Source organism: Drosophila nasuta, chromosome 3 (assembly GCF_023558535.2).
Source record: "Drosophila nasuta strain 15112-1781.00 chromosome 3, ASM2355853v1, whole genome shotgun sequence".
NCBI lineage: Eukaryota > Metazoa > Arthropoda > Insecta > Diptera > Drosophilidae > Drosophila > Drosophila nasuta.
This window is the reverse complement of record NC_083457.1, coordinates 30,533,023-30,544,990: the sequence shown is the minus strand read 5'-3', so window position 1 is coordinate 30,544,990 and position 11,968 is coordinate 30,533,023. Positions and strand designations below refer to the sequence as shown.

The 11,968-nt window shown below is 38.9% G+C and overlaps 2 protein-coding genes across 10 annotated transcripts in view; both read left to right on the top strand.

Moving 5' to 3' along the window:
• LOC132788791 (high affinity cAMP-specific and IBMX-insensitive 3',5'-cyclic phosphodiesterase 8) overlaps positions 1-9,322 on the top strand; it is a 32,970-nt gene extending 23,648 nt beyond the window's left edge. For 6 of the 8 annotated variants that reach the window (XM_060796368.1, XM_060796372.1, XM_060796370.1 and 3 more), the window contains 15 exons: positions 1,483-1,539; positions 1,686-1,891; positions 2,019-2,078; positions 2,171-2,225; positions 2,303-2,401; positions 2,616-2,726; positions 2,795-2,964; positions 3,057-3,267; positions 4,295-4,462; positions 4,528-4,623; positions 5,263-5,511; positions 5,609-5,828; positions 5,887-6,047; positions 6,673-6,940; positions 7,000-9,322. In XM_060796368.1, the coding sequence (XP_060652351.1) occupies positions 1,483-1,539; positions 1,686-1,891; positions 2,019-2,078; positions 2,171-2,225; positions 2,303-2,401; positions 2,616-2,726; positions 2,795-2,964; positions 3,057-3,267; positions 4,295-4,462; positions 4,528-4,623; positions 5,263-5,511; positions 5,609-5,828; positions 5,887-6,047; positions 6,673-6,940; positions 7,000-7,145 (2,277 nt within the window). In that variant the 3' untranslated portion in view covers positions 7,146-9,322. The remainder of the gene's footprint in view (positions 1-1,482; positions 1,540-1,685; positions 1,892-2,018; positions 2,079-2,170; positions 2,226-2,302; positions 2,402-2,615; positions 2,727-2,794; positions 2,965-3,056; positions 3,268-4,294; positions 4,463-4,527; positions 4,624-5,262; positions 5,512-5,608; positions 5,829-5,886; positions 6,048-6,672; positions 6,941-6,999) is intronic. The other 2 variants (XM_060796369.1, XM_060796367.1) reach the window with 1 other exon arrangement.
• Positions 9,323-10,317: 995 nt separating this feature from the next.
• LOC132793000 (sulfotransferase 1 family member D1) lies at positions 10,318-11,915 on the top strand. Of its 2 annotated transcripts, none has more exons than XM_060802557.1 (3): positions 10,318-10,955; positions 11,017-11,547; positions 11,606-11,915. In XM_060802557.1, the coding sequence occupies exons 1-3, from the start codon at positions 10,621-10,623 to the stop codon at positions 11,763-11,765; spliced, it is 1,026 nt and encodes a 341-aa protein (XP_060658540.1). In that variant the 5' UTR covers positions 10,318-10,620; the 3' UTR covers positions 11,766-11,915. The 2 variants fall into 2 exon arrangements, with proteins under 2 accessions (XP_060658540.1, XP_060658541.1); XM_060802558.1 differs by having other exon boundaries at positions 10,322-10,955; positions 11,621-11,915.
• Positions 11,916-11,968: the final 53 nt, after the last annotated feature.

The window sequence follows — 11,968 nt, the reverse complement described above, 5'->3', positions numbered from 1 at the left end:
AGGAAATTTATAAACGTGGCATATTAATGTGAGAGTTTTTTCTAAGTTGGGAAATATTCGTGGCATTTTAGGGATAAAGAAACGAATTAATGTTTTTCATTGTTTAATTTATTATATTGTTTACAAATGTTATCTAAAATACTTGAGTAACCTTTAGGAAGCTTTATAGAAGGGTATGACAAATGACAGCAATAAATGTCAGGCATTTTATTCGACATTTTACGAAGACATGTTACAATTATTATTCTTCAAATTGTAGAAAAAAAAATTGTACTTGTTTCTATACCCGCTACCCCTAGGGCAAAAGAGTATTATAACTTTGTGCTGTCAGGAAATGTATGTAACAGGTAAAAGGAGTTATTTAAGAAATACTTTTGTATGGGGAAAAACGTTTGCTACAATCGGATCTGAGCTGCTTTGGCTGACAATCTGGTCAATTAGTCGTGCACACTCGACTGTTTACTTTTTATTGCTTATTTTATTTAATTCTCTACTGTGCTGTTGCTATAATTAATTTATTATACTGCAGTGAAATTTACGATTTCAAAACGTAAACAATGGAACAATACTTTAAGCCAATATGACATTGAAATGATATTTTAATCAAAGGATGCTAGAGCTTTGAAATGTATGAAATTATTCATTTGATTGACAGTTAAGAATTAATAACGCAAACTCTTCACAAGTGTTCTGTGTTTAAGATTGTTTATTTTATTTAAAATGCACCCTCGCTTTCTCTTTCTCTCTCGGTTTGAAGAATTCATTCTTCCAGGTCATAAAATTTAATGCTCTCGCAGAATTCACGTATAGACAATGTTTATGTGCAGCTAATGGCAATTTTGATTTATGTTTAATATAAGTATGTGATGCTTATTTTACGATTATCGATTTTCAAATCAACGATTAGGATTTTTTTTTTTGGTAATTGGAAAAGACGCTTGGTTATAAATAGTTTTTGAATATGGGGTTTCTTTTGATGTCGTCAGCTTGTTTTTTCCATTACCGAATTGACACACATCACGCTTACGCAGCCGTATATTATCCACAGCAGCCAATAAGGTGTGCGGTGTGTGTGTGTGTATGTGTGCATTAAATCCCCGATTTTCACATATCGCATTTATTCATACGAGCATAATAAATCTGTAGGCCAAGTCACAAATACGGCAAATGGCACCCCAGCAATTTTCTGTCGGGGCACAAGCAATTTTATTTTAATTTATCATCATTTGAGCGACGCACAAACAAACACACGCACGCACATTGTATGTGACACACACACACATACGCACAGCAAAGAGTGAACAGCCTCATACACTCGTAAACTGACACGGCACAGACAGAAGCCGAAGTTAAGCCCTCTTATTTTGATGGCAAAGCCAGAGCGCTGTAGATTTTTATTAAATTTTACACGTTGTTTCACCTGCTCTCACTCACTCACTCTGTTGCTTACCTTACTTACCTTGTTTTTGACTTGTTTTGCAGCGCAATCTCATGGACTTGAAATATCCAACCGTGCTACCACCGAATCCTCAACTTAAGGTAAGCTGACACGTGCCACCTTCTACATCTCACTCAGTATAACATATATGTGGAAGGGACATCAACTGATGGCTTTTCTGTCCAATTTGACTAATGTCGATTCGTGTGTCAATTCATTCATTGGTTCGTTCGTTCGTTCGTTGCAGGCGCTTTTAGTTTTTCACAAATCGGATAGCATCTGCGAAGTGGTCACCTTGGCCTGTCAGCGCCATCAATTGGACGTAACGCTGGTTAAATCCAAGGAGGAGGCACTCGACACTCTGCAAAAGTCATATGCCACAGCGCAGTGCTATCACCTAATTATAATTGATGCGCGCTCCACAAAAGGTCTCGATGCCGAGCACATTGCAAGGTGAGCGAAGGACAGAGAGTGAGAGAGAGACGTGGCGTATACGTAATGTTGCGTATACGTAGTGTTGGGTGAACTATAATGCCAGTTACTAACTTTGCACTATATAACTTCTTGTCTACTTCGACAGAACAATACGTCACACACATGGACATCATTTAACGACAATAATTGCGGTCTGTAAGAAGAGGTAAGTGCACAATTAACCTCTGAGCGACACCTTGACAGTATTTAACGACGTTTTCTCATCATCACCCATCCGCCTCGCCCCGCCCCGCTCAGTTTCTTTGAAAAGGATGACGCGCTAATTGCTCTATTGGACGCTGGCGTTAATAGAGTAAGTTTTTACTTTAATTGCCCAGCCCAGGGTAAAAAGATATATTGAAACGCATTTTGTTTTTTTCATTGTTGCAGTGCATTGCCGAGACAACCAACTTGGCCATGTGCAGCGTGGAACTGAAGCAGATACTGCACTCAATCATAAGGCCCCATAATGTCATGTCCACTCAACAGGTAAATGCAATACGCAATCGAGTTAATGCGCGTTCTGCCCAGGTGGCTGCCCCGAGGCAACGAAGCAACCAACAACCGAGGCAACGAGGCAACCAACAGCACGTATTAATTCAATTAAATGGCGCAACGTTGCTGGCGTTTTAATCAAATTGTAAATGTAAACCGCAAGCCGCTCTCACTCACTATCTCCCTCTCTCATTCTCTCCCTCTTTAGGCACTCTATACGGCACTGCATCGGCTGAAGGAGGTGGTGCTCATCACGGACGACTTGCTGCGTATACAGTACGCGAATCGTGCCACAGAACGTCTGCTCAACATGCGGCTGGTAAGTTGCAACAACAACAACAGCAATTTGGTGCACAACTAATGAGATATTCACTTTGCATTTGGCAGGATGAAATAATTAGCAAGCCATTAGCGGACATCTTTGTCTCCGATCTGTCCACCATCAGTGAGCAGGGCAAGAGCATTAAGGAGTTTGATGGCATATTGACGGTGCGCCGCAAAAACCAGGAGGGCATCCCCATGCACGTGCGTGTCGTGCCTGTGGCCTGCATTGGCAGGTAAGTGCAGCTCAAACACTGAAACACTGAAAATTCATCTCAATTACAAAATGTTCTACCTGTCTATATCTCTGTCTCTCTTCATACTGCAGCGCTCCCACACATCTGATTTTCAACTTTGATATACCCGGTGGCGGTATGGACTTTATTGCCACACTGCCGCAGCCAAAGGAGGCGCCACGCGGCTCACTGCATTCGGTGCGTCGCTGCAGCTTTGATGTTCGCTCCATTGCCTCCGATGGACTGCGACGCACCAGCTTGGCCAAGCTGACATCGCTGCCCCTCGAGGCGCCCATTACCAAAGTATGACTCCACTTAGTACTTACACTATACGCATATTGGTTTTGACGAAAAACTGTTGACAGACCTCTCTCCACCCCTTTCCATGCTCACTATATCCACCCGCATCCCTTCCATCATCCTTCATCCGAATGCTTTCTGTGCCCATGTGCCCAATACTAAATTATCGTCCGTGCTCGTGGTGTGTGTGTGTGTGTGTGTGTGTGTATGTGTGTCTGATGTGTGTTCAATTTCGTTCAGCATTTAGCAACAACGCACTACAAAAAAATACAGCGCACACACACGCACTTGCACACACGCAAACACATGAAATTTACAGTGCCCTGCAGTTGTGCTCAACTAGTTCGCACTTTGCAACGATTTATGAGCTGAACTCCAATGGCAACTGCAAAATTGAGACTAATAATCAGTTAATAATTCGTATCTAATGGCACAATGTTTTTTGATAATACTTTTGCATATTATTTAACACGTACTAATTCCAAAACAAAAATTCAATACTCAGTCAGCCAAATTGATTAACCAAAAACAGTCAACAACTACAGCAACAACAGTTCGAAATTGCACAAAATACTAAAACTATTGTTTTTACATTTATTCTCTTTTTATCTCTTATTTGTTATGTTCTCTTTTTACTTTTATGTTATGTGTGTACTTGAACAACTTGAACCAACTCTCATGCTAAAAAAAACTCAACACACACAATAATAATAATAATAATAACGATAATGGTTAATGATAATACCTAATATGAATTACAATAATAATAATGATGGTAATAATATTGTACATACATATATGAACTGGTTCCAATCGTTCGCACGTTCGCTCGCTCGCTCGTTCGTTTGTTTTGCTCGCTGCGCGTCGCTTGTAATAAAAAAAAAAACAAATATAAAAAACCAAAAACTATTAAAACAAATCAAAAATCACAAATCAAATGAAATCAAACAAACCATAAAAATGAATGAAAACAAAACGATCAACAAACTCTGGTCAAAACCAACACACAAACTGCGCACTCGCACTTTAGATAATCAATTTACTATCACAAGTACAGGAGAATTGTTCAGCCGACGAGGCACGCCTCATCGACAAGGTCTTGGAGTTCCTCAAACGCGAGGGACTCTACAGTCCCCAAATGAAGGAGATACGCACCGATGATCCCATCGCAACCGATCTAATTGGCGCTCTCTTAACGGTGAGCTAGACAACAAATCCTCATGGGTATCCTCTCTTTAATAAATGGAAACTTTCCACTTTCAGGGCCCCAGCGTTTACTCGTCCCGTCGCAGCTCGAATGACTCCATCATCCGCACTGGCAACTCTACGCGCACTGCGATTGTGCCCGCCAAGATGAAGGTAAGTTTACGATTGTACTAAGTACGTATAGTGTATATTGTCGATAACTGCAACTATATTTAATTGCAAGTTCATAATAATGCAACTAATTATAAGTAAATGTAGTTATTGGCACAAAGATTGTTTATTTTAGTGCATTGTATAAAATTGTACACAAATTGTACATAAAGAAGATTATTGGCTCTAAACTCTCTCTTTTAACTTAAATGCATTGCGTTTAACGGCACATTAGAGACTATTACTTTAATTTGGGATTTTCTCTCCTCTCAGTAGTTAAATACAATCACTTATTCGCTAAATAAATAGTTGAAATGAATGATTAGTTTTTCATAAAAAGTTGCAGCTAAGCACACAGCTGCCGTTAAGTTGTAGCACGATCATTTTTTTATTCATTGGCTTAAAAGAATAATAAATATGCATAAAAGTAAAGTTGATTATATTAATTATATATTACAGATAATTGCCTTGATTTTTGTGTAAATATCAACATTTTATATTAGCACTTACAATAATTGAATTATGATCTTACAGATAATGAATTGCAGATAACTGCATTTTTATGGTATTATCGACATTTTATTTAAGTATGCAATTATATCATATTTAAAACATTAATATCTGTTAAATTTCCTATATTAGGCAAATCCGATTGTCATGGAACTGCTTGAAGAATCTCTTAGCTGGGACTTTGATATTTTCAAATTGGAAGAGATCACCGATAACCATCCACTGCTGTACTTGGGCATGGAAATGTTCCGGCGCTTCGATGTCTTTGCCACACTGAATATTGATGAGAACGTATGCAAGGCCTGGCTGGCCGTTATCGAGGCACACTATCATAAGAGCAACACATATCACAACAGCACACACGCCGCAGATGTTATGCAGGTGCGTGATGGAAGAATTTTCCAATAGCCATATGCTTATCTGTCTCCCCCCAAAAAATTCACTATTATTATTATCACAATTGTTATCCAATTTGCAGGCAACGGGCGCGTTCATCACACAGCTGACCAACAGAGAGATGGTAATGGATCGAATGGACGAGGCCACCGCCTTGATTGCGGCCGCTGCCCACGATGTCGATCATCCGGGGCGTTCCTCAGCCTTTCTCTCTAATTCGAACAATCCGCTGGCTATATTATATAACGATCTAACAGTGCTGGAGAATCATCATGCGGCCATCACTTTCAAGTTGACGCTGGGTAAGTTCAAGATCTCAGAAACTTAAACGGATTATTATAATATTTGATATAACTGCAGGTGATGACAAGATCAACATATTTAAGAACCTCGATAAGGAAACTTACAAGTCAGCGCGCAGCACAATTATCGATATGATTTTGGCCACCGAAATGACGCGTCACTTTGAGCACTTGGCCAAGTTTGTTAGCGTCTTTGGCAGCGAGGTTGAACCGCGTGAGGTACGTAACAAATAAAGCTAAGCAATATAGCGAGTTCATTCGTTCTTTAGTCAAGAATTTTCGATGTCAAAACTAGAACTGAAAATTGAATTCAAGATTCAAGAAAGAAATGCATGTGGCATTCAGAACATTCTTAAAATTCGTGATTTAAGAACGTTGGCATTTTAAGAATTGTTTAAATATGAACTTTTAGGCTCGATAAACTCAATTGTGCTTTATAATTCTCTATTATATTTAGCGTTTGCTAATTGTAAACTTAATTCTTGATTTTATTGAATTTTAAAATTCATTTTAGTATTGTAATCTTTTAAGGCCGATTCATCCCAAAAGCTAGAACATACAAGAATGAATCGTTAGACAAAATGCTTCAATCATTTTTGTTTTGTGTTCTCTAGTTAAGCATTTGCAAAATTCACGGATCAAGTACAAAGTTCTGCATTTAAAAGAATTTTCTTCAAATTTGTTGAAGGCAGTTCTTTGAAATTCGTTTCAACAGTTTATTTTGTTTAAGAATAATTCCTCCCATTAATAAGAACATTCAAGAATGAAATGTTCTAGTAAACTTGCTTTGACATTGTATTTTGTAAAGTATATTAAACTACTTTTTTCCTGCTTTTATTTGCAGCTGGTGCAGTCGGAGGAGGAGACCTCGATACTCATGCGTCGCATGCTCATCAAGGTGGCCGATGTGAGCAATCCCGCCCGGCCAATGCAGTACTGCATCGAGTGGGCGCGTCGCATTGCCGAGGAGTACTTTATGCAGACGGACGAGGAGAAGCAGCGGCATCTGCCCATCGTGATGCCCATGTTCGATCGTGCCACATGCAGCATACCAAAGAGCCAAATTGGTTTCATCGAATACATAATACAGGACATGATGCACGCCTGGGACAGTAAGTTGATCTCAGATTATGATTGTTTCTTATTGTACTTATACTTTGTCTCCCGGCAGGTTTCATTGACATGCCACAGCTGATCACGTGCATGCAGATCAACTACTCACAGTGGAAGAAATATGATGAGCAGGGCGTGAACACGCTGGCCGATATAATGGCCAAGCAGCCGCCTGTGGGCAACAAGCCGTCCAATTCCAAATAGCATACGGCTTTCCGGAGAATATTCTCGGGTTTTCTGAAGCCGCTGCCGGCCCAGGCGCCTGCCACATCCACAATTGGCGAGAACGAAATGGAGGATATGCTCTAGTGCCGGCGCAGCCGGTCTAGGAGCTGCAACTTGCGTCGCACTCTCTCGGCATAGATCTGCATAGAATGTTCTTGTCTTCTTGTCGTTTGTTGCATACACATATCTCGACTAAATAACGCTTCCACAACTGCCTTGTGTACGTACATGTGTGTGTGTGTGAGTGTGCCAAAGGATGTGCAAAAGGATATACTACAACACACACACACACAGACAGTACACATGCAGGCTAACAAATACAAAAAAACTGTCGCAAATGTTTGAAGAGCAAAAACAAAAAACTAAAAAAAAAACAAAAATTATTGGGCTGGACTCAAAATTTAATATTTAAGTAACATCACAAAAACAAACAACAAATTGTATGTGTGACTGACTGCGTGAATGCGTGCTTGTGTGTGAGTGAGTGTGTCTGTTTGTCGTTTTGCTATATATGAATAAAATACAAAATACAAATACAACAAAAAAAAGGAAAATACAACAACTAGCAAACATAGTGAAATCCTGCTGCTCCTCTTCGGAGGGAGGCAGCAAGGCGTGCGCTCAAGAGTACCTAAAATGGTATAAAAAAAGCATAATCAACACTTGCATACTGCATCTATACATGTACAATGTGTAGTAGTATGTGTGTCTACATATATTCCTTCTACTCCCCACCCTTTCACACACGATGACAATCTCTATTAAATGGCATAAATATCTACCACATAGTTTAAATGTCCAAACTAAATTTTAAATTAAGGCACAATATCAAGGCCATAGCTAGAAGACGGCTGTATGAGTGTGTGAGCATGTGTGTGTGAGTGTATGTGTCTCCAGGAATGAAAAAAGAATGATGGTATGCTAAGAAGTGCAGAGTGCAAACGAACTATGGCTAGTATTAGACATCTACAATGCTATAACTACATATAAAAAAATATCTGATTAGCAAAGCAACAACAACAAATTCGAATCCACAAAAAACGTAACGTGTGAAAACAATCTATGGGGCCCGTTACAATTACCTTCTATCTACACAATATTATGAACTATCCCATATACCTACAATATATATATATATACTATATATGATTAATATTGATGTAAATCTATGAAGAATCAAGCTACATGCAAAACCATTTATAATTAAGTGAATCCTTTTTGAAATCTTTTTTATCTAATTGACTGAACAAATTACATATTATACATTATATAACAAGTAAATTAATACGAATCGATAATACGTTCTTGTTAAAATAAACAACATGAAAATGAAAATGAAATTGAAAGTATGGTAAATAAATGAAAGCAAAGGCAGAATAATAAGAGTATATTATGATATATACAATTTATATACAACTTTTACGAAGCATAAGCATATTCAAAGAATATATTTATATATTATTATTATATATGTATGTATGTATATATGTACACATATATGTGTGTGTGTGTGAGAGAGTGTGTGTGTGCACGCGGAACACTATATCAAAGAACACATTCAACATTCACACTGTTATTTGTATCTGTTATAAACATTTTTGATACAGTTTATAAACGCGACTCGAACCCAAGAACCAAATGCAAATTTGTCAAAAAGTTTTCTAAATCCATCACACACACATACAAACACACACACAGAGACTGTACACAAATACAGATATACGAGAGTGCATATATACATACGTTTATTGTTGTTAATGTGTGTGTTTAACGTACGTTTGTGTATGTGTGCAAATGACATGCATACGCATCTTAATAAGTATTTACAAACAAAAAAAAAAAGAAAAAACAAAAAAAAAACAACAAAATGAAAGCGAAAAAGAAACAATTATTTTTAAATACGAGCTCTTTAAACAAATGCTTCAAAAATTTCTATTACTAAATACTTACAACTAGATCGATCCAGTTTGTTTCAACAACAAAATCTGGAAATCTTTATACAAAAGAACTACATACATACTTACGCGTATATTTGTTACTACATCTGTTTGCTCCTTGCAGGTTAAGGATTATAAATGTTAAGATTTAGTCAAATTTATTGTAAAAACAAAAAAACAAACAAAAACGCGAATAAAAACGCAAATACATAATACAAATAGGGCGATATCGTTATTCTCATTCCAATGTCAACAGAAAACCCGAAATGGGAAAGTGGAATTTACATTTATCTCATTGGGTCAAGGTTACAAATTAGAATATCTTCGGGTAGATGACGACAATGTTTGTGGAAGTCACATATAGATATACTTTCTATATAAGATTCGACTTCCCTTTATGTCCGATTTCATTGTGCGTCAATGTTTGCTTACGTTCGGCATTCAAACAACCTGTTTAACTACTTCCCAGGCATGACTTCGATTCTTTTGGGCCAAATTGCTGAACAACGATGTACGCATAATTTCACCTTCGATATGAAAGACAACATCACAAAAAGGTAAACAAACAAAAAACAGTTGACAACGTGTGGTTAGCACCACACACACACAAAAAACTTTCTTTTGCCGCTCGATGAAAAAAGAGAGCACACCCAGTAACGAAAGAAAGTCTTACCTCACACAACACATTCAGGTATATATTGCATTTCGAAAATCAAAATCGAAGACGCCAACAGAAAACGAGTCTGTTTACAAAGCTCAAAGCCGTTCGTTGTGTCCATTATATAATACGGATACACACATAAACGGGGAGTGAAGACCAATTAGAGATGTGATCAGACACAGGAAACTGAAAGTATCATTTATAATATGAACAAATTACCATTAAATTTATTTTAATGCAATTTTACTATCACTACTTGTATTCGATCGAGTTGAGCTCTAAAAACTTGTCACGATATTTCCGCAATGTCTTTCTAATTATTTCGCAGACTTTTAGTTATCATATTTGGAACAATTTATCGAACATTTCATGATGATTTAATTAATATAGTTTGACTAATTTGAGATTTACAAACAGTTGCATGATGAAAAGCTATTGAGTGTCTTAAAAAAGTAAATACAAAAAGTGGGCGTAGCTTAGTAAATCATAAAAATAAACAGTCGCTAATTCGACAATAGCTTCTTATTGAAAAATCAATTATTATTGTCTTAGGGGCTCACTAACGAAAACTTTATTACTTCCACATCACCTTCTCAAAGCAGTTCGCTAGTGATTATTAACCAAAGTAACAGTTTAGCTGCTAGCGATCACGATCGCAAACACGATCACTTGAGCACCTCTTTGGGCTGAGCGCAGCGTTGAGAAATTCTGCCGCTGATTTCTCGCTGCGCTGAGAGCTGCGTTCAATGTGGCTGCGACTGTTGAGCTGATCGGTTGAACGCGACTGAATTCAAACTTAGCAAACGAATTGAAACTTGAAAAATACTGAAGAGGAATTTAAATCGTAATCTCCATTATGCCGCAGTCGAGTTTCTTTGCGCGGAGCGTGCCCTTCGAGCAGATCGACAAACTGGCCATCAGCGGTGGTTACTCCTCGATCTATGCCAGCAGCGAGCCCGGCGTGCCTGTGGTGGGTCAGTGGGAGCATCGCTTCTGCCGCCTGGCGGATACATTTCAGTCTGTGCTGGATCGCGTGTATGAGTTCGAGGTGCGCGAGGATGATGTGTGGATAGTGACGCTGCCCAAGTGCGGCACCACTTGGATGCAGGAGCTCAGTTGGCTGGTGCTGAATAACTGTGACTTTGACACAGCCAAGAGCGTGGATCTCACCATACGTTCGCCCTTTTTGGAGTAAGTTAAAGTTCACTGCATTTATGAGAAGATTTTAACAACTATTTCGAACTCAACACAGATTCAATGGCGTTGTGCCAAATGTGCCACACGACACCATCGAAGCGGCGAATGCTTTGAGTTCGCCACGATTGATCAAATCACATTTGCCCGCTTGGCTGCTGCCTCGCCAGGTATGGACCAAGAAGCCCAAGATTATCTATGTGTATCGCAATCCCAAGGATGCAGCCATTTCGTATTTCCATCACTGGCGGGGAATGGTTGGATATCAGGGCACGAAGGCGGACTTTATGCACTCCTTCATCGATGGCTATGTGAACTTTACGCCCTGCTGGCCACATGTGCTCGACTTTTGGCAGCTGCGCCACAGGGATCACATCTATTTCACCAGCTATGAACGCATGAAGACGCAACTCGACGAGGTCATCAAAGATGTGGCGCATTTTCTGCAACGTCCCGTTAGCGTGGAGCAAAGGCAGCAGATGATCCAGCATTTGTCCTTTGAGAGCATGCGAGACAATCCGGCCTGCAATCATGCCAAGGAATTCGAGAGCATGAAGGCGGCAGCCGGACGCGAAGTGGAGGAGTTCAGGTAAGCAATGCTGTAGAATTTGTGGCAACTGGCATCTCGAAGCTATAGCGGTAAAAAGTGTTGCTCCACACAGGTTTGTGCGTCGCGGTGTTGTGGGCAGCCACAAAGATGAGATGACCGCCGACGTTATACGAGAATTTGATCTTTGGTCCGACATCAATCTGAGGGAGTACAAATTGCACATTGATGACTTTGCAACTTACAGCAAGTTCTCTTAATGCGCGCAGTTATTGTAAGCACATTGATTAATCATTTTAATAGATTGTAAGCTCAAGTGATATTCACATATACATGTACAGACGGATAGATAAGTGTGTTTATGTATTTCGCTATAAATAAATGCATTAATAAATAATATTACAAACTCATATGCACTTGCTTGTTGTCATTTATAACTAGTAAACACAGTAATCTCTGTCTT

Coding starts and splice junctions, on each gene's coding strand:
- LOC132793000 (XM_060802557.1), top strand. CDS start 10,621: ATGCCGCAGTCGAGTTTCTTTGCGCGGAGCGTGCCCTTCGAGCAGATC. Junction 10,956..11,016: donor ATACGTTCGCCCTTTTTGGA/GTAAGTTAAAGT, acceptor AACTCAACACAG/ATTCAATGGCGTTGTGCCAA. Junction 11,548..11,605: donor CGCGAAGTGGAGGAGTTCAG/GTAAGCAATGCT, acceptor AGCGGTAAAAAG/TGTTGCTCCACACAGGTTTG.